The sequence below is a fragment of the Coregonus clupeaformis genome, chromosome 34 (genome assembly GCF_020615455.1).
Source record: "Coregonus clupeaformis isolate EN_2021a chromosome 34, ASM2061545v1, whole genome shotgun sequence".
Taxonomy (NCBI): Eukaryota; Metazoa; Chordata; class Actinopteri; order Salmoniformes; family Salmonidae; genus Coregonus; species Coregonus clupeaformis.
The window spans coordinates 18835256-18860214 of record NC_059225.1 but is presented as its reverse complement, the minus strand read 5'-3'; the positions used below and the strand labels follow the sequence as shown (position 1 = coordinate 18860214).

The 24959-nt window shown below is 42.2% G+C and overlaps 1 protein-coding gene across 3 annotated transcripts in view; it reads left to right on the top strand.

Moving 5' to 3' along the window:
- LOC121549761 (golgin subfamily A member 6-like protein 22) overlaps positions 1-24959 on the top strand; it is a 126637-nt gene that overhangs the window by 59170 nt on the left and 42508 nt on the right. For 2 of the 3 annotated variants that reach the window (XM_041861624.2, XM_041861625.2), the window contains 4 exons: positions 1339-1602; positions 4282-4444; positions 12109-12190; positions 13376-13487. In XM_041861624.2, coding sequence (XP_041717558.1) covers positions 1339-1602; positions 4282-4444; positions 12109-12190; positions 13376-13487 — 621 coding nt within the window. Of the gene's footprint in view, positions 1-1338; positions 1603-4281; positions 4445-12108; positions 12191-13375; positions 13488-14791; positions 14878-24959 lie in introns of those variants that run through there. The other variant, XM_041861626.2, reaches the window with a different exon arrangement.

Below are 24959 nucleotides of genomic sequence, written 5' to 3'. Positions count from 1 at the left end.
CCTGTGGTAAATTCAGTTGATTGGACATGATTTGCAAAGACACACACCTTGACACAGTTGACAGTGCATGTCAGAGCAAAAACCAAGCCATGAGGTCGAAGGAATTGTCAAAAGAGCTCCGAGACAGGATTGTCTCGAGGGATAGATATGGGGAAGGGTACCAAAACATTTCTGCAGCATTGAAGGTCCCCAAGAACACAGTGGCCTCCATCATTCTTAAATGGAAGAAGTTTGGAACCACCAATACTCTTCCTAGAGCTGGCTGCCCGGCCAAACTGAGCAATCAGGGGAAAAGGGCCTTGGTCAGGGAGGTGACCAAGAACCCGATGGTCACTCTGACAGAGCTCCAGAGTTCCTCTGTGTCGATGGGAGAACCTTCTAGAAGGACAACCATCTCTGCAGCACTCCAGATTCTCTGGTCTGATGAAACCAAGATTGAACTCTTTGGCCTGAATGCCAAGCGTCACGTCTGGAGGAAACCTGGCACCATCCCTACGGTGAAGCTTGGTGGTGGCAGCATCATGCTGTGGGGATGTTTTTCAGCTGCAAAGTACAGAGATATCCTTGATGAAACCGCTCAGGACCTCAGACTGGGGCGAAGGTTCACCTTCCAACAGGACAACGACCCTAAGCACATAGCCAAGACAATGCAGGAGTGTCCTTTAGTGGCCCAGCCAGAGCCCATACTTGAACCCGATCAAACATCTCTGGAGAGACCTGAAAATAGCTGTGCAGCAAATCTCCCCATCCAACCTGACAGAGCTTGAGATGATCTGCAGGGAAGAATGGGAGAAACTCCCCAAATACAGGTGAGCCAAGCTTGTAGCGTTATACCCAAGAAGACTCGAGGCTGTAATTGCTGCCAAAGGAGCTTCAACAAAAGTACTGAGTAAAGGGTCTGAATACTTATGTAAATGTCATATTTATGTTTTTTTATTTTTAATAAATTAGCAAACATTACTAAAATCTGTTTTTGCTTTGTCATTATGGGGTATTGTGTGTAGATTGATGAGGAAGAAAAACAATAATCAATTTTAGAATAAGGCTGTAACCTAACAAAATGTGGAAAAAGTCAAGGAGTCTTAATACTTTCTGAAGGCACTGTAATTGTTTGGTTGCGGGACAAAGGGCCAAAATGCGGGACTGTGCCACACAATCCGGGAGGTGGTCACCCTAGCTGTACTGAAACATCAAACCTAAACTACTGACATGGGCATCAATAGAACAGAGTACTTTTGGGAGCATATAGCAATGTGGAGATTTGTCACCAGCAAGTGATTTTTCGGAATGCCAGTGCCACCATCCCTATAAATAATAATGTGTATTGACTCTCATCAGCAGTGCACAGAGCAGGTAGAGCGCTTGGCCAATTGCGAACGGGCCCTACTACAGATGAGAGCAGAGTATCTTCGCCAGGAGGAGGAGCTAGAGAGTCAGAGCCAGGAGAAGGCGGGGCTAGAGAGGACCCTGCAGTCTCTGCACCTGGACCTGGCCGCCTCCCACCGCAAACACCTGGTCACTCACACACAGCTGGAGCAAGAAGTGACACGCCTACAGGAGGAGCTGGTTGACACCCACAACACCTGTCCACAGAGAGAACAGGTCAGTAAGGATTAGGAAATGTTTAAGACACCCTAGTGCTTACCCTAGCCTAGGGGTCTCCAACAGGTTGATCAACCCACTTATGAGTAGCTCGCCAAACAATTCCAAAAGTATTTGCAATTTTTCATGTGATCTGTCATAAACAAATCTCACAAGTATCAGACACAGCAAGCTCCCACCTATTATCTAATCAACGCACCATTTACATTATCCCACCCCTGATTAGCCACTATTGGCTTAAAAAGCCAAACCTAACACAATATCTGACAATTAATTTCCAGCAATATTGCCCCTGTCTATCTGTGTGGTGTGAGTGTTTGTTTATCACTGTGTGTAGCCAGTTGATGTGATAACCGTCTTGTGGGTTGACAGGAATACTTTCCCTTTTCAATTAAATGTTAACTGCAGAGTAGGCTTAACTGGCAGAAGTATATCATAAGTATATCATTTGTATATTATTTGTTATTTGGAAACTTTACCATGAAATGAGCAGCAGCAGTACAGAACCATCACTAGACGGCACATTCCTCAATGGCTAGATGCTCAATTAAAGGGCCAGATGCGCAGTTTAAGGGGATTTACACTCAAAAATAAATGTTTACGTTTTCTTGACACAAAACATTATCTTGTACACTAAGGACCCACAGAATAGTTGCAGGGAAGAGGAGAAGAGAAGAATGTGCCTATTTGAAAGCTAGACATTTTTTTGTTGCTCGCTACGTTTCATTTTTTAAAAGTAGCTCTCATACTAGAAAAGGTTGGAGACCCCTTCCCTAGCTTCTACCCTATAGCCCATAGACCCTATCAGGGTTAGCAGATCTGAAGGAACTGGAAAGATGAGATTAGTAGGCTGGGGTTTCCCTCTCCATGACTGTAGGATGCAATATAAGCTTTTTCAGCCTAACAGACATGGCATATGAACCCAGATCTCTAAAAAAGTATTCTCTCACACACACACACACACACACACACTTCTCACCCCGATCCTCAGATTGCCTGACAGAAACAAATTACCCTGCCATTAATTAAAGCTCCAAGTGGTGCCAGGCCCAGCTCAATTAACTCCAATTAACATGTGAAAGGGACACTAAATATTCAAATTAGGTTAAGCAGTCACGAGGGTGGGATAACGAATGGTCCCATGGCACCGTGCCAAGACAAAGCTGCCAGTCACGGGCACTTGGGTGTCCTGTGTGTGTGTATGTGTGTGTCTACCCCTTTGGCACAAACACATGACACGCGGGTCACACACCCCCAGCAGGCGACCTAACGACTTGTGATGATAGCGTGTGTGTTGTGAGGATAGCGCGGGTGTTGTGAGGATAGCGTGGGTGTTGTGAGGATAGCGCGGGTGTTGTGAGGATAGCGCGGGTGTTGTGAGGATAGCGTGTGTGTTGTGAGGATAGCGCGGGTGTTGTGAGGATAGCGTGGGTGTTGTGAGGATAGCGTGGGTGTTGTGAGGATAGCGCGGGTGTTGTGAGGATAGCGTGGGTGTTGTGAGGATAGCGCGGGTGTTGTGAGGATAGCGCGGGTGTTGTGAGGATAGCGCGGGTGTTGTGAGGATAGTGTGTGTTGTCATGTCACCTTAGTTCACTCACCCATCGTCATTAAGGGACACTGAGTGCTCTAGCTCAGGGGTTCACAAACTTTTTTGCTTCGTGACCCACCAACTGAGGTGTCTTTTGTGTCGCGACCCACCAACTGATGTGTATTTTGAGTCACGACCCACCATAAGGGTTGAGCGTTAAAAAAACATACACAGACCAAAGAATAAGTAAAACATATAATCTTGGCAGCAGAGGAAAAATGTTGCAGTTTCAAAGTTAATCTCCTGCAATTGTATACATTCTGCCATGGAACTAAGAGAACACATTTTCAGTTTTTAAGCTTATTTCCTACAATTCTACACATTTTGACATGGCTAATGCTGTGTTCTAATGCTGAAACATTATAACAAAGTCAATGTGGGCCTGATTGTCTATCTTTTATGTTGTTGATTGTAAATTCTCAAAGATTATAGGCTATTACTTTAAAATATATAGGTCCATTATCTTTCTATATACTTTCTATTTGATTTTAGTCGTTTAAGTTAACACTGAAAGTGTTTTTCTATCCCGAAAATCTATTAAAAAACAAACAACATTTTTGCAATGTCGTCCCTGGATCCAACTGGACCCCGACCAACAGTTTGGGAACCACTGCTCTAGCTAACAAGCCTGTGTTAATTACATCTGCATACATAATACATGCGTAGAGAGGGCTGTGGAACGACTCTGATTACATTTATGGTTGATTATTATTAATGAACAATGATATATTGTGTAAATGTACATATGAAGTTAATGACGCCCTAGACATAGATGAGTTATAGTTATCATGGGCCTGTATGTGTAGACAGAGCTAGATCCTCCTTCAACATAGCTACAACACAGTAGAACAGTTAGGGAGTTGGTATTGGGGAGCAGCCAGTCTACTAAGGCAGGGCATTGGATGTGATGCATGCATGCAGAATGATCTTTATAATAATTATGTATGGTATCATATTTTATTCCTTCAGTCTTTGTTTAGGGTTACTTAATCACCTCTGTTAATGACATACTGTGTGTGCACACACACACCTTGCGACCTTTTCGACTGTTTAGATAGTAACTAACAGTCACACACTCTTTCTCTGGCCAGGCCATCCAGGGGCAGGATGTCTTGCTCCAGCAAGTTGAGGAGGACCTGAAGGAAACTAGGCTGCTCCTTCAGAGGAGAACCAAGGAACTGAAGGAGGAGAAAGACTGGGTGCAGAGGCTCAGAGAGGAGGCGCAGGAGCAGAGAGAGGAGGAACACAGACTTGGTGAGGAGGCCAGGGAGGTGCTAAAGTGGAGAACCAGGGACCTGGAGGGAGAGAAAGAGGAGGTGAAGAGGAGAACCAGGGAGCTGGAGGGAGAGAAAGAGGAGGTGAAGAGGAGAACCAGGGAGCTGGAGGGAGAGAAAGAGGAGGTGAAGAGGAGAACCAGGGAGCTGGAGGGAGAGAAAGAGGAGGTGAAGAGGAGAACCAGGGAGCTGGAGGGAGAGAAAGAGGAGGTGAAGAGGAGAACCAGGGAGCTGGAGGAAGAGAAAGAGGAGGTGAAGAGGAGAACCAGGGAGCTGGAGGAAGAGAAAGAGGAGGTGAAGAGGAGAACCAGGGAGCTGGAGGGAGAGAAAGAGGAGGTGAAGAGGAGAACCAGGGAGCTGGAGGGAGAGAAAGAGGAGGTGAAGAGGAGAACCAGGGAGCTGGAGAGAGAGAAAGAGGAGGTGAAGAGGAGAACCAGGGAGCTGGAGGAAGAGAAAGAGGAGGTGCAGAGGAGAACCAGGGAGCTGGAGGGAGAGAAAGAGGAGGTGCAGACACTCAAAGAGGCCCTGTTGGAACTACGCAGGAGTCACAGACAGACAGGTACTAATCAATCAACATATCTTTATTGTCTCAGTTGAAACACACACACCTTTTGTCAGAGAGAGAGAGACGGTCCCAATCACACTCAGACGGATGAGAGGGAGGGAATACTAAGTAAGAAATTATTTGCTAATAATAAAAAGTAACACGCAATAACAATGTGCAGGGGTACAGGTTAGTCGAGGTAAACTAAGTTATTGCATGTAATATATACAGTGGGGGAAAAAAGTATTTAGTCAGCCACCAATTGTGCAAGTTCTCCCACTTAAAAAGATGAGAGAGGCCTGTAATTTTCATCATAGGTACACGTCAACTATGACAGACAAATGGAGATTTTTTTTCTCCAGAAAATCACATTGTAGGATTTTTAATTAATTTCTTTGCAAATTATGGTGGAAAATAAGTATTTGGTCACCTACAAACAAGCACGATTTCTGGCTCTCACAGACCTGTAACTTCTTCTTTAAGAGGCTCCTCTGTCCTCCACTCGTTACCTGTATTAATGGCACCTGTTTGAACTTATCAGTATAAAAGACACCTATCCACAACCTCAAACAGTCACACTCCAAACTCCACTATGGCCAAGACCAAAGAGCTGTCAAAGGACACCAGAAACAAAATTGTAGACCTGCACCAGGCTGGGAAGACTGAATCTGCAATAGGTAAGCAGCTTGGTTTGAAGAAATCAACTGTGGGAGCAATTATTAGGAAATGGAAGACATACAAGACCACTGATAATCTCCCTCGATCTAGGGCTCCACGCAAGATCTCACCCCGTGGGGTCAAAATGATCACAAAATCCCAGAGCCACACGGGGGGACCTAGTGAATGACCTGCAGAGAGCTGGGACCAAAGTAACAAAGCCTACCATCAGTAACACACTACGCCGCCAGGGACTCAAATCCTGCAGTGCCAGACGTGTCCCCCTGCTTAAGCCAGTACATGTCCAGGCCCGTCTGAAGTTTGCTAGAGTGCATTTGGATGATCCAGAAGAGGATTGGGAGAATGTCATATGGTCAGATGAAACCAAAATAGAACTTTTTGGTAAAAACTCAACTCGTCGTGTTTGGAGGACAAAGAATGCGGAGTTGCATCCAAAGAACATCATACCTACTGTGAAGCATGGGGGTGGAAACATCATGCTTTGGGGCTGTTTTTCTGCAAAGGGACCAGGACGACTGATCCGTGTAAAGGAAAGAATGAATGGGGCCATGTATCGTGAGATTTTGAGTGAAAACCTCCTTCCATCAGCAAGGGCATTGAAGATGAAACGTGGCTGGGTCTTTCAGCATGACAATGAAGCATTTCAAGGTCCTGGAGTGGCCTAGCCAGTCTCCAGATCTCAACCCCATAGAAAATCTTTGGAGGGAGTTGAAAGTCCGTGTTGCCCAGCGACAGCCCCAAAACATCACTGCTCTAGAGGAGATCTGCATGGAGGAATGGGCCAAAATACCAGCAACAGTGTGTGAAAACCTTGTAAAGACTTACAGAAAATGTTTGACCTGTGTCATTGCCAACAAAGGGTATATAACAAAGTATTGAGAAACTTTTGTTATTGACCAAATACTTATTTTCCACCATAATTTGCAAATAAATTCATAAAAAATCCTACAATGTGATTTTCTGGATTTTTTTTCCCTCATTTTGTCTGTCATAGTTGACGTGTACCTATGATGAAAATTACAGGCCCCTCATCTTTTTAAGTGGGAGAACTTGCACAATTGGTGGCTGACTAAATACTTGTTTCCCCTACTGTACATCACCAAGGCCTGTTTGACTGAAACTCCTCCCACCACTGCAGAGGAGCCGGTCTTTGATTGGCTGACTGTGAGATGATCATCAGACAGGTGGGCGGAGCCCGGAGGAAAGAACGATCCATCACATTCTGTTTCTAGAACCCTCGCAACCGTGGAAACACTTTGATGTAAATAACATTTAATATGAGGGTTCCGGGGGAAAGAGCGATAGCAAGGGATGATGGAGGAGAGGAGAGTCTGATAGGGGAATGATGAAGAGGATAGGACAAGACAGCTGGTGATGCATAAAGAAAGGAAAGCTATATATACTGAAGCTTTCTCCAGTGCAGAGATAATAAGGCCTTTCTTATATCAACCCTATCCCTTATCAATGCCCCATCACCATCCTGCTTTAGAGTACAACTCAATAATTCATTCACTTTTTTCCAATGGCATACCTCACTGATCAATAAATCAATATGTTACATACTGTAAGTGTTACTAGAGCTGTGCAAAAATGCATATCGTGATAAATTGCCTGAATTGATGATAAATAGAAGGATACGTTTATCACATCAATGTGCACCATACCTTTTTTTTATTATTCTTTAAACTACTACGATGGTTGTAGCCATCAATTAAACCATTAACAATCACACATATTTCATTTTAAACGTCACATTTCTTTAGTATAGGCTACTTATCGTAATGAACGATATCAGCAAAATGCCTGTGATAAGTCATCAGTATGGTCAATGTGGATCATTTTGGGTTTATCAGCCCAGCTCTTAAGTGTTACTCAGTTTGTCTTTTAGTAAAGGCTTTAACATCGGCAGCATATGAAGTGTGTAAATACTGATGTTATTACTGCTCTTATTACAATGAAAAGCAGTTATGAATTCTGTTCCACAATTAGAGAACAAACCAATTAAGTGTTTTTACCTCATATTATATATATATTCAATTTTTCAACATTGATCCCTCATCATATTGATATGGAGAATATATATTTTTTACATCCTTCATGAAATAATCACACAAAGAAAACATGTTAGCTGTAATAACGTCCAGTGTATAAAACCAGTGGACCAGAGTTGCTGCAGAGGCACCATTCTATTCCCCGTCTTTAACACTAGTTTGGAGTTGAAAGATTATGAAATCACCAGCGTATATTTCTGGTTTAGACCCAGGAGAGAGACATAGCAGCCCTCAAATCCACCTCCACACATACACACACACACTCTCATCCACCCACCCCAGTTGCAGTGCCTTCAGAAAGTATTCAAACCCCTTGACTTTTTCCACGTTTTGTTGTGTTACAGCCTGAATTTAAAATGGATTAAATTGAGATTTGTTGTCACTGGCCTACACACAATACCCCATAATGTCAAAGTGTAATTATGTTTTTAGATTTATTTTACAAATTCATTAAAAATGAAAAGCTGAAATGTCTTGAGTCAGTAAGTATTCAACCCCTTTGTTATGGCAAGCGTAAATAAGTTCAGGAGTGCCACTGCTATTTTCAAGCATAGTGTAGTATACATATAAATACCTATAACATGCTGCCTCATGTTATAGGTATTTATATGTATAACTGTATATAGCTTGTAATCATTGACTACTGGGGAGTTTTTCAAGATAAAAAAAAAATGGAATGGCAAGAACAAGCAAAATCCTAGAGGGAAACATTGTTCAGTCTGCTTTCCACCAGACACTGGGAGATGAATTCACCTTTCAGCAGGACAATAACCTTAAACACAAGCCCAAATCTACACTGGAGTTGCTTACCAAGAAGACAGTGAATGTTCCTGAGTGGCCGTGTTACAGTTTTGACTTAAAACTGCTTGAAAATGTATGGCAAGACCTGAAAATAGTGTCTGGCATTGATCAACAACCAATTTGACAGAGCTTGAAGAATTTTGAAAAGAATAAGAGGAAAATGTTGCACAATGTATTGACTTAGGGGGTTAAATACACATGACCAAAAGTATGTGGGCACATGCTTGTCGAAAATCTGGAGTTGGTCCCCCCTTTGCTGCTGTAACAGCCTCCACTCTTCTGGGAAGGCTTTCCACTAGATGTTGGAACATTGCTGCGGGGATTTGCGTTTCTACTGCTCCGGAGTCCAATGGAGGCGAGCTTTACACCACTCCATCCACCGCTTGGCATTGCACATGGTGATTTTAGGCTTGTGTGCGGCTACTCAGCGACGGAAACCCATTTCATGAAGCTCCCGACAAACAGTTATTGTGCTAAAGTTGCTTCTAGAGGCAGTTTGGAACTCAGTAGTGAGTGTTGCAACCGAGGATAGACGATTTTTACGCGCTATGCACTTCAGCACTCAGCGGTCCCATTTCGGTGAGCTTGTGTGGCCTATCACTTCGCGGCTGAGCAGTTGTTACTCCTAGACGTTTCCACTTCACAATAAAAGCACTTACAGTTGACCAGGGCAGAAATTTGACGAACTGACTTGTTAGAAAGGTGGCAACCTATGACGTTGCCACATTGAAAGTCACTGAGCTCTTCATTAAGGTCATTCTACTGGCAATGTTTGTCTATGGAGATTGCATGGCTGTGTGCTCTATTTTATACACCTGTCAGCAACGGGTGTGGCTGAAATAGCCGTATCCACTAATTTGAAGGGGTGTCCACATACTTTTGTATATATGGTTTATATTGTTTTTTTGTTGTTGTTTTCTTTTTTCCTTTTTTTACAAATGTTATTTAAAAAAATTCACTGACATCACAGTATTTTGTGTAGATCATTGACCAAAAATGACAATTAAATACATTTTAATCCCACTTTGTATCACATCAAAATGTAGAAAAAGTCATGGGTTGGGCATACTTTCTGAAGTCACTGGATGCCCCATAATCCCATTAAACAGGCTGTCAATCCCCAAACTGTTGTTCACCGGAACACAGACAACCAAACACATAATAATTTTCACTGATCTTTACTATTATTGTTCTATAACATACACACACTCACTCCCAGGTCTGTGTCAGCGTATCCAGCCAGTGTAATATGAATTATAAATGTAGCCTAATAAAAAGGAGAGAAGGCAGGTAGAAGCAGGAGAAAATGACTGGTGTTACAGCAGTGTATTGATCAGTGTGTATCAAAGGAGGATGTGAGACACCAGATTACCTGCTAGTCTGAGTGTTAGGTAGTGTGTTAGAGAGTGTAATAGCCCGGGGCTCATGTACCACTGCCAGATCACTGTAAATATAACACTGACATAGAGAGGGAAAGTGTGTGTGTGTGTGTGTGTGTGTGTGTGTTTGCGTGTTTGCATCACTGGCTGGAAGTAAGACAGAGGCCCATCTCTTTTTCTATCCAACTCCCTCAAAATAAAGAAGGAAGAAACAACACACTCAGCCAGGACACAAACTGTTCTGCTCCTACAGTCGCCATAGAAATGGACAATATTAAACCCTAATGCTCCGTAACTGAAATAGTATTTTCTACCAGAGTTATTTTCTGCATTTGTTGTTTAGGGTTACAGTGCAAAGTCTGCTCTCCTAACCTTTGCCTGTGTGTGTGTGTGTGTGTGTGTAAACAGGCAGCCCATGCAGCATTAATTGCCCTCCCTGGATGGTCAGTGTGAGAGAGGTTATATTGAACTGATTCCTGATGAATGTGAAACAACCTGAGATGCATCTGTACACATTCTCTTTATATCGATTATTTAGATTCAGAACAAACTTTTACCTTGAGATTCAGCAATCGAGCCAAGGTGGGCTGGAATAAAATAATGAAAATAAATCAAAGTCTGTTTGTGCATCGTAAAATATTTAGAGGTTCCAGTTGCCTCTTCAATTTCCTACGGCTGCAATTTAAACAGTTTGGATTCTGCAAAGCCATAAATTAATCATGGATTTATCAAGTGTTGATGTTTTTAGGATTCATTCTCCCATCCCTTTCTCTCCAGTCCTCCCACCACCATCACTGCATATGTCACTAAAAGCATCATAGATCATTTTCAATGCCCCCAGTACTCATACCCATTTCTCACCATTTTAAAATGCATACACATAAATGCAAGAAGACACATGCATGACACACACACAGAGATGACCTGGAGTTTAGCGTTCCATATTGTATCCTGACTGAGTGGCAAAAACTGTCTAAAACAATGTTTTTAAACCCACAATGAATAAAAGGGGCGATAGAGGTTATCCCAAAATGTGTCTTTTAAGCAAATGGTGTCTCGCTGAAAATCAGACATATGAAAATGCATGGCTGTTCTGTTTCACAAAGAGCAAAAACCTTTATATGCTTTATAAACACACTATGCTAAACCTACTACATGTAGGACAATATGATTTTATTCCATGTAAGAAGAGAAAGAGAGAGGGAGAGAGAGAGACAGAGAGAGAAAGATGGGGAAATAAAATGATTGAATGGATGGGTGCGTGCGTGCTTTGTGTGCTGTGTAAGGTGAGGAGTGCCATCTATTGACAGAAAGAGGAAGTGTTTCCTTTGTGCCACAACAAAGCCCTGTTTTGACAGGGTTCATAGTGGCTAAATGTTTGCTCTCTGGCTTTGTGTGCCTTTTAATGAGAAGCTACTTGCATTGTTCTCTTTTTAATTCATTTGACTGAATTTTATTTAGAGCTTTCTTTTATTTGAATCTAAGGTTCATCGCTCATCTCTTTTGCTACATTCTACAATTTTATTTTTAGGAATAATAGTCACCTATAACCTTGAATAGTTAAAGAATGCATTATACATGAACACGCACTTACGTTTTAATATAAAATGATGGGTTAGTAGTTGTGGCATATGAAAATCGTTTAGAATTTATAGAAGTAATTTTCAGGGGAAGTATGAATGAATGTTTCGACTGACAAACATCTTTCAAATGTGGTTTCATTTTGCCTCATTTTGCCTCATGTTGTACTGCTCCCTGTTGAACTGAAGCCAATAGTTTTCATGATAAGTCTCTTTCTCTCTCTCTCTCTCCCTTTCTTTCTTTCTGTCTCTTTCTGTCTTTCTGTCTTTCTGTCTTTCTGTCTTTCTGTCTTTCTGTCTTTCTTTCTTTCTTTCTTTCTTTCTTTCTTTCTTTCTTTCTTTCTTTCTTTCTTTCTTTCTTTCTTTCTTTCTTTCTTTCTTTCTTTCTTTCTTTCTTTCTTTCTTTCTTTCTTTCTTTCTTTCTTTCTTTCTTTCTTTCTTTCTTTCTTTCTTTCTTTCTTTCTTTCTTTCTTTCTTTCTTTCTTTCTTTCTTTCTTTCTGTCTTTCTTTCTTTCTTTCTTTCTTTCTTTCTTTCTTTCTTTCTTTCTTTCTTTCTTTCTTTCTTTCTTTCTTTCTTTCTTTCTTTCTTTCTTTCGCTATCCCTTTCTCAGTGGAGGAGCTGTCATGTCGTGGAGAGGAGGTTTGGTGGTCAGAAGGGAGTGTGAGAGAAGGAAGACAGGCGGAGGAGAGGAGGTAAGGAGGGAATTCGGGGAGCTAACACAAGTCTTCAGGTCTCAGACAAGGTTACTCAACATGCGAGCAGTACTCATAGATTACCATCCTCTCCGAATGGGCATATTATGGACATATTAGAGAATGTGCATCTTGGCCTGCCCCGTACCGTACGTGAGGTCACCAAGTTCAAAGTTCAAAGGTTGACCAGTGTCTCTTCAGCATTGTGATGACATCAGCATAAATGCAGCATGAAATGGCTGGTGTCTGTCTGTGGTTGTGGTCTAGATCGCTGCCAGTATGGTGACCTCATCACATTAATGCAGAATCCCCCCTCTCGCTGCCTCTCACCTTCTCTCTCTCTCTCTCTCTCTCTCTCTCTCTCTCTCTCTCTCTCTCTCTAAATTGTTAACATCCATATGGGTCAATAGCTAAGAGGAGTCAGTCTGTATGAGAAAAGCGCTCCCAAATGGTCATTATTCAACTAAACATGAACATGATGCTAAATGGATTTCAGCTGTTTCTGGGAAGTTCCCCATCCCATCCTCCCCTCTCTTCCCCTCAATCCCCCTTCTCCTCCCCTCATTCCCCCTTCTCCTCCCCTCATTCCCCCTTCTCCTCCCCTCTCTTCCCCTCATTACCCCTTCTCCTCCCCTCTCTTCCCCTCTATCCCCTTCTCCTTCATCTCTCCACCTCTCTCCCTTCCATCTTTTTTATTTGTGAACTGAGAAAACTGTCTTTGGGTTCTATAGCCAATTTATAACACAAATATGTACAGCACTCCAAAATATACTTATTACATGGAAATTGGTGCATATTGAGACCGTACAGTAGATGTGTATATAGCCTGTATATTTAGGTTTACTTTTAGGATCTGAATATTTATGCTCCTATATATTGTGTGTATATTTAGCTGTGTTGTGCCCAGTCGGTCTGACAGTGGGGTCCATGGGGGCTGTGCTGGGGATGGGGTTGGTCGGGAGCTTGAGGAAATGCTCATAATTTGTCGTATTGATCGTGTAACCACGGCAGCCAGTCTCTATTGACACAGAGCAGAAATAGACCCCCTATCGATCACATTCAGATTCCCCCCTGTTCTTACTGACACTCTTCGGTCTAGTTCCAAATCAGTCCCTAGGCCCTTCCCTGTGTCCTAGCCCCTTCCCTAAGCCCCCTACTACTGTGATGTTTACGTGTGTGTTGCAGGCTGAAAGTGGAGAGGCTGGAGACGCAGTCTGCAGAGCTGAGACTGGCCCTACAGCAGGCCTTGGAGAACACACTCAACACACAGAGAGACAACCAGACAACACAGGAACAGGTAAACAGACACACCCAACCTATATAATTCTCTCCTTCTCTCCCTACATCTGATTAGTCCTGTAAATTGGTCGGCAGAGCATGGATTGTTTTATAAACCTAGAAGGTGCTTTGGAATTGTTATTATCCTGTGTAATATTCCAGTAATATTCCCATATGTTCCCTAATGTAACATTCCCAGTGAGTGGGAATCCTCTGGGATAACTCTTGTCAAGCTGAGCTCTACAAAGGCTGACTAGATAATTAACACACATTTCTTCACATCCGCAGTTCCTCTCAAATCATTCACATTCTCTAAACTTCTTTCTCTTTCTCACACATGCACGCATACACAAACACACACGCGCGCGCGCGCACGCACGCACGCACACGCACACACACACGCAGGTAAACATCACAGTAGTAGGGGGCTTAGGGAAGGGGCTAGGACACAGGGAAGGGCCTAGGGACTGATTTGGAACTAGGCCGAAGAGTGTCAGACACACACATTCTCTCACTTTCTCTATCTCTTTTCTCATCCTCCTGTCAGTGAAAAGTTGGAATGTTGAATCATTCATTCTGTAGGCTAAATGATGTATCACACAGCTCTGTGCTAGATGGGCTTTTTCAATGTATTGAACTAAAAAGTGCTTTTAAAAGCCACACACACACATCAATGGTTGTGTGTCTCTGCATGGGCCCAGTTCCAATCAAAGCCATGGGGTGTTCGGTGAAGATGTGTCTGGAGCCGTCTTCTTCAAACACAACCCCATAACTGATTAGACCGGTCACACTGACACAGAGCTGATCAGAATCATTCATGCTGTTTTTGTGACACACACACACGTGTGTACGTGTGTGTGTATGTGTGTGTTGAAGTGTTTTAATGAGAGTCCAAAGAGACGTTTTTGCTAGTTAGCATTAGCCGCTCGTTAGGGTGTCAAACTTTTATCTCTTCCGCCTCCAGCAGGCCAGTATAAATATGTTGATATCTCTGATGTCACAGTCAGATGTTGTGTTTACTGTAAATATCAGTTCCCATCTGAAAAGTTTAGGTCAAACTTTTATTGAGTAATTAAGTCAATGAGAGAAAGTGCAGACTGAACCAATGCTTCTTAGTTGTTTGTCTTGCTCAGTAGGTAACATTTGGCAGAGGATTCTGAAAGGTTTTGTGTTGTCGTTTGTGTGCGTGTGTTCATGTGTGTGTGTTCTTGCGCTTATGTGTGTCCACTGTCCACGGTGATAGATCCTTCTGGTCAAGCCTGATGAGGTGTTCTGATGAGTCAGGGTGAAATGGTGTCTGATACGGCCTCATCTGTTGCCCAGAAACCTTCAGATATATTACCTGATGGACAACCAGACCTCTTCAGACATATTACCTGATGGACAACCAGACCTCTTCAGACATATTACCTGATGGACAACCAGACCTCTTCAGACATATTACCTGATGGACAACCAGACCTCTTCAGATATATTACCTGATGGACAACCAGACCTCTTCAGATATATTACCTGATGGACAACCAGACCTCTTCAGATATATTACCTGATGGACAACCATAAGTGGCACTGAGTGGTGATAAATTGTTTTAGAATTACCTCTGCAAGATGACCATTTCACTGCCAGAAAATAAGTTATTAGGTGCATGTGTGTGCATGTTAGCTCATGTGTAAGAGAGTGTTCTATACAGTAGTATTTCTCTTAGTCTTACTTAGATCTGTCACAGACAGATGGTTTTGCTGAAGCCCTGCTGTAGAAACAGTAGTTAGAGGGTTAAAGGATGCTATCTGGTGTAATGAGAGAACCTCTAGTGTGTACTGAAACAGATCGGCCTTGTTTAGTGTGTGTGGGTGTTTGTGTGTGTGTGGGGCCTCTTCAATATCTATCCCACACAGCTCATTAGACAGGAATCCTGTGCTTCATTTGAGAGAGGTGACGGTTGGACAGGCAAACTGGCCAATGTCTGACGCACACACACGCACTGGCATCTCACTCTGATCACAGGAAATTGAGACCTGGACGTGCTCTCTATCTCTCTGGAAAAAAAAAAGGATGTCTAAAAGGTGTGTGATCTTACATATTTGAAAGTATTTGACACAGGTTTGATCTGTGCTAGCATGGAGAGATTCTAAGTTGACCATCTTTTCACTAGCCCATTCCTCTGACCCTGGCCCTGTTTACACACCATCAGTGTTGGCACTGGAACATCAGCTAGAAAGACACCGTTGAGCCGGGACCTAACTAACATGCTGTATGTCAGAGACATCGCAGGAAGAAAAGTTCAAAACAAACCAACCGACTATTGATGTTATTATTTCTAGGCCTTTTTCTCAGGACTGTTCCCTGTGGCAGCCGAACTCCATTTCTGCCGTTGATTTGCGAAACATTCTGATGAGGCTATGTATCAGAGCAGACGAAATGAAGAACGCCATCAGTCATTAATATGGCTTATCTGATCTGCTGTGGCTCACTGGTCAACCTAATGTAGGGACATGTCATCAGCATTAAGCAGAGGAGGACTCACACGCGCACACACACACTCATCATGATCATCACCATTAAGTAATCAGCTCAGAGTGAGACCTACTCAGGAATTTAATCCTACACACACACACATACACACACACACACACACACACACACACACCCCAGATCTTTAATTCAGATCTCTTAGTGATGAGTATACATATTTAACTGATGTCAGCTCCGCTGGGGGTTTTAATTGGAGAGAAATAATGCATTTTTTATAAAAACGTGTTTAACAATAAATGTCTTCATTAATTTGATGAAGGTATCTGCTAAGATGAGCTGAGTGGTTTAAGGCTAATGGATGAAGGGTCCTCTCTCTTGTGTTGTACTATCCACAGTACAAGGCTAATGGGTTGGTTACTGGGCCTTGTGGAAAAAGTCAATGGGTCTGAATACTTTCCAATTTTGTTACGTTACAGCCTTATTCTAAAATGGATTTAAATAATAAAAATAAAAACTCTGCAATCTACACACAATACCCCATAATGACAAAGCGAAAACAAGAAAAACATTATTTACATAAGTATTCAGACCCTTTGCTATGAGACTCGAAATTGAGCTCTGGTGCATCCTGTTTCCATTGATCATCCTTGAGATGTTTCTACAACTTGATTGGAGTCCACCTGTGGTAAATTCAATTGATTGGACATGATTTCGAAAGGCACAGACCTCTCTATATAAGGTCCCACAGTTGACAGTGCATGTCAGAGCAAATACCAAGCCATAAGGTCAAAGGAATTATCCGTAGAGCTCCGAGACAGGATTGTGTCGAGGCACAGATCTGGGGAAGGGTACCAAAATATGTCTGCAGCATTGAAGGTCCCCAAGAACACAATGGCCTCCATCATTCTTAAATGGAAGAAGTTTGGAACCACCAAGACTCTTCCTACAGCTGGCCGCCCGGCTAAACTGAGCAATCAGGGGACCAAGAACCCGATGGTCACTCTGACAGAGCTCTAGAGTTCCTCTGTGGAGACGGGAAAAACTTTCAGAAGGACAATCTCTGCAGCACTCCACCAATCAGGCCTTTATGGTAGAGTGGCCAGACCGAAGCCAATCCTCAGTAAAAGGCATATGACAGCCCGCTTGGAGTTTGCCAAAAGGCACCTAAAGACTCTCAGACCATGAGAAACAAGATTCTCTGGTCTGATGAAACCAAGATTGAACTGTTTGGCCTGAATGCCAAGCGTCACTTCTGGAGGAAACCTGGCACCATCCCTACGGTGAAGCTTGGTGGTGGCAGCATCATGCTGTGGGGATGTTTTTCAGCGGCAGGGACTGGGAGACTAGTCAGGATCGAGGCAAAGATGAACGGAGCAATGTACAGAGAGATCCTTCATGAAAACCTGCTCCAGAGCGCTCAGAATGTCAGACTGGGGCAAAGGTTCACCTTCCAACAGGACAACGACCTTAAACACACAGCCAAGACAACGCAGGAGTGGCTTCGGGACAAGTCTCTGAATGTCCTTGAGTGGCCCAGCAAGAGCTCGGACTTGAACCCGATCAACATCATTCAGATGAGGAGAGACCTGAAAATAGCTGTGCAGCAACGCTCCCCATCCAACCTGACAGAGCTTGAGAGGATCTTCAGAGAAGAATGGGAGAAACTCCCCAAATACAGGTGTGCCAAGCTTGTAGCATCATACCCAAGAAGACTCGATGCTGTAATCGCTGCCAAAGGTGCTTCAACAAAGTACTGAGTAAAGGGTCTGAATACTTATGTAAATGTAATATTTAATTTCTTTATTTTTTCTAAATTAGAAAAAAAATCAAAATACCTGTTTTTGCTTTGTCATTATGGGGTATTGTGTGTAGATTGATGAGGGGAAAACACAATTTAATAAATTTTAGAATGAGGTTGTAACGTTACAAAATGTGGCAAAAGTCAAGGGGTCTGAATACTTTCTGAAGAATACTATCCACAGGACAGGGCTTAGGGGTTGGTTATACAGTACCAGTCAAAATGTTGGACACACCCACTCATTCAAGGGTTTTTCTTTATTTTTAACATTGTAGAATAATAGTGAAGACGTCAAAACTATGAAATAACACATATGGAATCATGTAGTAACCAATAAAGTGTTAAACAAATCAAAATATATATTACATTTTAGATTCTTCAAAGTAGCCACACTTTGCCTTGATGACAGCTTTGCACACTCTTGGCATTCTCTCAACCAGCTTCACCTGGAATGCTTTTCCAACAGTCTTGAAGGAGTTCCCACATCTGCTGTCCAACTCATCCCAAACCATCTCAATTGGGTTGAGGTCGGGTGATTGTTGAGGACAGGTCATCTGATGCAGCACACCATCATTCTACTTCTTGGTCAAATAGCCCTTACAAGTCTTCATTTTGTTTTTCTTCAGCCATTCAGAGGTGGACTTGCTGGTGTGTTTTGGGTCATTGTCCTGCTACAGAACCCAAGTTCGCTTCAGCTTGAGGTCACGAACTGATGGCCGGACATTCTCCTTCAGGATTTTTTGGTAGACAGCAGAATTCATGGTTCCATTTATCATAGCAAGTCTTCCAGGTCCTGAAGCAGCAAAACAGGCCCAGACCATCACACTACCACCACCATATTTTACTGTTGGTATGATGTTCTTTTTCTGAAATGCGGTGTTACTTTTACGCCAGATGTAATGGGACACACACCTTCCAAAAAGTTCAACTTTTGTCTCGTCAGTCCACAGAGTATTTTCCCAAAGGTCTTGGGGATCATCAAGATGTTTTCTGGCAAAAACGAGACACGCCTTAATGTTATTTTTGCTCAGCAGTGGTTTTCGTCTTGGAACTCTGCCATGCAGGCCATTTTTGCACAGTCTCTTTCTTATGGTGGAGTCATGAACACTGACCTTAACTGAGGCAAGTGAGGCCTGCAGCTCTTTGGATGTTGTTGTGGGGTCTTTTGTGACCTCTTGGATGAGTCGTTGCTGCGCTCTTGGGGTAATTTTGGTCGGCCGGCCACTCCTGGGAAGGTTCACCACTGTTCCATGTTTTCGCCATTTGTGGATAATGGCTCTCACTGTGGTTCGCTGGAGTCCCAAAGCTTTAGAAATGGCTTTATAACCTTTTCCAGACTGATGGATCTCAATTACTTTCTTTCTCATTTGTTCCTGAATTTCTTTGGATCTCAGCATGATGTCTAGCTTTTGAGGATCTTTTGGTCTACTTCACTTTGTCAGGCAGGTCCTAGTTAAGTGATTCCTTGATTGAGAACAGGTGTGCCAGTAATCAGGCCTGGGTGTGGCTAGAGGAATTGAACTCAGGTGTGATAAACCACAGTTGAGTTGTTTTATAACAGGGAGGGGGGGGCAAACACGTTTTCACACAGGGCCATGTAGGTTTGGATTTTGTTTTCCCTTAATAATAACAACCTTCATTTCAAAACTGCATTTTGTGTTTACTTGTGTTATCTTTGACTAATATTTAAATGTCTTTGATGATCTGAAACATTTAAGTGTGACAAACATGCAAACAAATAACAAATCAGGAAGGGGGCAAACAGGGCTTAGGGGTTGGTTATACACTGAGTGTACAAAATATTAGGAACACCTTCCTAATATTGAGTTGCACCCCCTTTTGCCCTCAGAACAGCCTCCATTCGTCGGGGCATGGACTCTACAAGGTGTTGAAAGCTTTCAACAGGGATGCTAGCCCGTGTTGACTCCAATGCTTCCTACAGTTGGCTGGATATCCTTTGGGTGGTGGAGCATTCTTGATGCACACAGGAAACTGTTGAGCATGAAAACCAAGCAGCGTTGCAGTTCTTGACACACTCAAACCGGTGCACCTAGCACCTACTACCATAACCCGTTCAAAGGCACTTACATATTTTGTCTTGCCCATTCACCCTCTGAATGGCACACGTACACAATCCATGTCTCAATTCTTAAAAATCTTTCTTTAACCTGTCTCCTCCCATTCATCTACACTGATTGAAGTGGATTTAACAAGTGACATCAATAAGGGATCATAGCTTTCACCTGGTCAGTCTATGTCATGGAAAGAGCAGGTGTTCCTAATGTTTTGTACACAATATATATCTTGTGTAGTACTATCCACAGTACAGGGCTTAGGGGTTGGGGTTGGTTATGTATATTGTGTAGTACTATCCACAGTACAGGGCTTAGGGGTTGGTTATATATATTGTGTAGTACTATCCACAGTACAGGGCTTAGGGGTTGGGGTTGGATATATATATTGTGTAGTACTATCCACAGTACAGGGCTTAGGGGTTGGTTATAGATATTGTGTTGTACTATCTACAATCATAGAAATAGTTCTCACATACAAACTTTGTGTCCAAACTCAGAATCAAATAGGCTTCGCAAAAATAACATGTTCGCTGTGGTAGAATGTTTATTTTGATTGGCAATTTTCTGCATTTATTTAAGTCCCATCAGTAGCCTGACTTCAGATGTGTCCATGTAAAAAGGATTATTAGGGAAACCGTTCTTCTTGCTAATAAGCATGTAAACGTTTTAAACTATTATATTAATCTGACTATACACAATAATCGTATTATTGTGTGCATGTAATCGTACACAGTGTGGGGATTTACCAAAACACCTCTCTCAAGGCCTACCTTTCATGACACATTAGATGGTTTTTTTATGCGTGTGATTTTTTTTGTATTTTTTCCCGATGAGACCACCAACATCACTGCCAACACCCTCCTACAAAAATTTGTCGAAAAAAATACAATCTAAATGTTAAACAGGTTCCCATCTCGTGTGCGTTCACCCCCTCTCTCTCGACCTCTCCTCTTTCTCCTTCTCTCTCTCCCCTCTCCCCCTCTCTCTAACCCTCTCTTTCCCCCCTCTCTCCCCCTTCCTCTCCCCCCTCTCTATCCTCACTCTCCCTATTTGTCCCCCTCTCTCTCCCCCCTCTCTCTTTCTTTCTCTCCCCCTCTCTCTCACCATTCCTCTCGCCCCCCCTGTCTCTCTGTCCCTTCTCTCTCAACCTTCCTCCCCGCTTTCTCTTTCTCTTTCTCTTTCTCTTTCTCTCTCTCTCTCTCTCTCTCTCTCTCTCTCTCTCTCTCTCTCTCTCTCTCTCTCTCTTTCTCTCTCTCTCTCATTCTTCATTATCCTCCCCTGACACCGGTGGAAACAAAGGATCTGTGTGTAATTTAGTCCTAATCATAACACCGGCCCTTCACAGCCATCCAGCCAGTCAGACCGAGACCGCGCGCACACACACACACAAATCAGCCAGCCAGCCTGGAGAGAGATGTTAATGTGAAACCGGTCTCTTTATGACTGGTAGGTAATTACTGTCATTAGAACACTCCAGAGACTGTGTGTGTGTGTGGTGTGTGTGTGGGGTGGGGGGTGGCTGGGTCTCTGACTGTGATGCAGATGGACGTGCTGTATAATTGATGGTGAATTAATGTGTGGCTATGGATATGAGGGGTCCTTCAGCGCTTGTAAGGGTTGGTGTGAGGTGTGACCCAGGTGCAGTGTAGGATAGACAGTAGGCAAGGATGGTGAAACAAGGATCTTTACTGGTGGTCCAAAAACCAGGATACAAAACAACAGACTATACACGAAAACAAATGAGGAGCACATAGGTCTCCAAAAAACAGGCTGACAACAAACAATACGAAATGCTAACTCTGACTGGAAAAACACAATGACACAGGGAGAACACTTCTCGAGTACCTGTAACTCCGTCACGTGATCCGACACTGATACGTACTGCTTGACATCAAGGAACTAGCAGAGAAAACTGAGCAAGGGAACACAGGGAAGGGAGGGCATAAATACACAAGTGAATCAGATAGCCATAGGTGAAACCAATAGGCAGATAATTAGTCCCGACTGTGAGTGAGGAGGTGCCTATGGTTGTCGAAGGATGACACCTAGTGTGTCGCTCCGGAACTGCGACCCACTCCTGTATCAAGCACTCAGAGAGAGGGGTCTGCTGTGATGCCTGGTGGTCTTTCTGCTATATATTAGAAACACAGGACCCCGAAACAGGCTCTGCCAGAGCGATGGGGGGCGAAGCGAGAGCCTGACCTCTGCCCAAAATCAGTTTTTGTATGTGGGGCAATGAAAGCGTGTTGAATTTAGTCAAGATAAACATGAAATGCTATTTTGATTTGTGAGGCTTATTTGATCTAATAGAAGTTTGGTAATGATTAAGTTATTACCAGTGTACTGATATAAGTGTGATGCATGTGACATCCAGGCAACTTTGAGAAAAAACACTTTATATCGGAGTTGTCCCTGTTGAAATTCGAGACTGTCTATGCATATTCATGAGGCTAACACTCTCCATTGAATACAGATGGTTGACATTGTCGTAGAAATATTTGACTAAAAAAGAGTCAACTCAAAAATATCTCTCAAGAGACTGGAGCTTGTGAATCCAGAAATTAGACTTTATTATTGCGTAACAAAGCTGAGCCACTCCATGGAACGGCTGTCTCTCTTTGGCTTAGAGATCTCTTATATACACACACAAATGCACAGTCATGTATACATAGCTTACAAAGCTACTCCCGTTAAGATCACTGATTAACATCTTTAACTGCCACGCCACTATTATCTTTGAAAGTCCAATAACACATGTTGTTTACTCCAAAAGGCCATGGGCGCTTTTGCCTCTTTCCCTTATCTCATTATATTGGTGGCATGGCTCAGACACTTTTTAAAAATAAAATACATACATTCATCAAAGCATGTTTACACATTGTATTGACTATATTCCTTATTTAGACATGCATCTGGACTTATAAAATGTCAATCATGTTTACTATATTTTATCTTTGACATTTCCCAACATTTTCCTTAATGATACATAAAATATTACCATATAATCCCCCCTTTGGGACATTCCAACAATGTCCCAAATAATACAAAGATTACTTTTTAAATGAATGTAAGCATGCGCATTTACTTATTCTTATCCTTGCCATATGTGGTTACTTTTCATATGCATATATTTAAACCAATATATATTCCTCATTGTTTGACCCATCCTGATGAGGACCCAGAGCCCAGTCAGGTATTGGATACAAGTTTGGAAGGTTTTCCTCTAAGTTAACCTCCAAGTGTTTCTATTAGGCTGTGTAACCATGACAGGCCCATCCACCCCCAGGAACAACTTCATACAAACATTCAGGATTCCCAAATTCCCAAAATGTCCCATATTCATTTTCCTACTGTCCTGGCGCTCCCTGAACTGGGTGTATTTCTTTATAAACATTGCTCCCCACTTTTGTTTAGTTATAGCATTTCCCATATATGTGTTAGTATCTTATCACATCAACATATGCAACTTTGTCTTAACAATAATATCTAGGACATGTTAAGAATTGTGTCAATATCTTTAGCTTACATAACCCTTTTCACCCATATCACAAGTATTATAACAATCAAAATAATCAATATCAATATCTAATCCATTAATTGCAATGTCAACATCCCTAAGCATTAATATTAATAAGTTATTCAGATCAATCAGTCCACTTATAATTTATAATCATAATCAAATTAATTACCAAAAACAACTTTGGAATGACAATTCTTAGTTAGTCACCTTTGTTCCATCATTCAAAGTTAAAACTCTCACCTTGGCACATATTGACACTGGCAGAATGTATATTGATATTATAATAATTCTAGCATTAACTTCCTCATAACGAGAATTACAACAGATCAGTATCTTAATGCATTGTCCAAATTACTATAAATTGAGTAGTGTATAATACCTCCTTAATCAACATACTACCTCAACTAACAGTCCCTTCCTCTACCGGCACTCAATCTTCTGGCGTCTTCATTATGTTCTTTAGATAGCTTCATAGTTAATCTTGGATTACCCATGGCAATGTCCCAATTCCAATGTCACACCTGAACCGCCCCACCTCCACCATCATTCTGTTTTGTCCATTTGTAAACCAGTATACCCAAACTAGGAAGAACGTTGCATTTGCATAGACCTCTCTCCTCCTGCTCACTCCACATGGACTCCTGTCACATTCTTGAGAGAAAAGGCACAAAAGAGAAGGCAATTGATTGCTTTGATTTGATGCTGGATTCAGGTCTCCTGGCAGAGGTGGTGTCGGACAGGAACGTCTTCAACGCCTTTGTTGTTCCTCTTCAGCCGGGTAGAGGGTTTTTGGGTTTTATTGAGGTTTACACCGTTCTGGACCGAATTATTTATAATATAATAATAATATGCCATTTAGCAGACACTTTTATCCAAAGCGACTTACAGTCATGTGTGCATAATTTTTTATTTATTTTTATTTTGTGTATGGGTGGTCCCGGGGATCGAACCCACTACCTTGGCGTTACAAGCGCCGTGCTCTACCAGCTGAGCTACAGAGGACCACGTATTTCTGCTATGCATTACGACACCATCCGTAGTAACCTCAGGAAAGGACAGATCATAACAGTTTAGTTGAGTTCATTTCCAATCCAAAACATCCCTATTAACATTGTCTACATGTCTTATGTTTCATCACTCATTCTTAATACCCATTTCTATCTAATGCCTGATATATTTTTCTTTGAGGGGTCCCTGTATTCCAAAGGCTATCTGTTTAAACACCCCCTATTTTCACATTCTCCCTTGAATTCTCCCAAACTATATAACCCAATTGTTTTACTTTAACATTCCTATATTTTTGCTCATAATCTATTTGACATTACTCTGGTGTTTCCCTTTCCTTGTTCCTATTCTAACATATAATAGCTTACACTTCTCTCCCCATCCTGGTTGATTATAAAATTGTTAGAATTTCCTAAATATTACAAAAGTTATGATTGAATCCTAGCACACAGTCCTAGTAACTGTGAAGACGTTGAACTACTGTTAACTGTTTAAAACGGAGATGTGGTGCATATTATACTATTTTATTTTATTTACTTTTAATGCAATATATTGTACTCATCTATACCAATCATTGTTTAACGGCTCCTTCAATTCCCTTTCTTCTGTATTTGGTATGG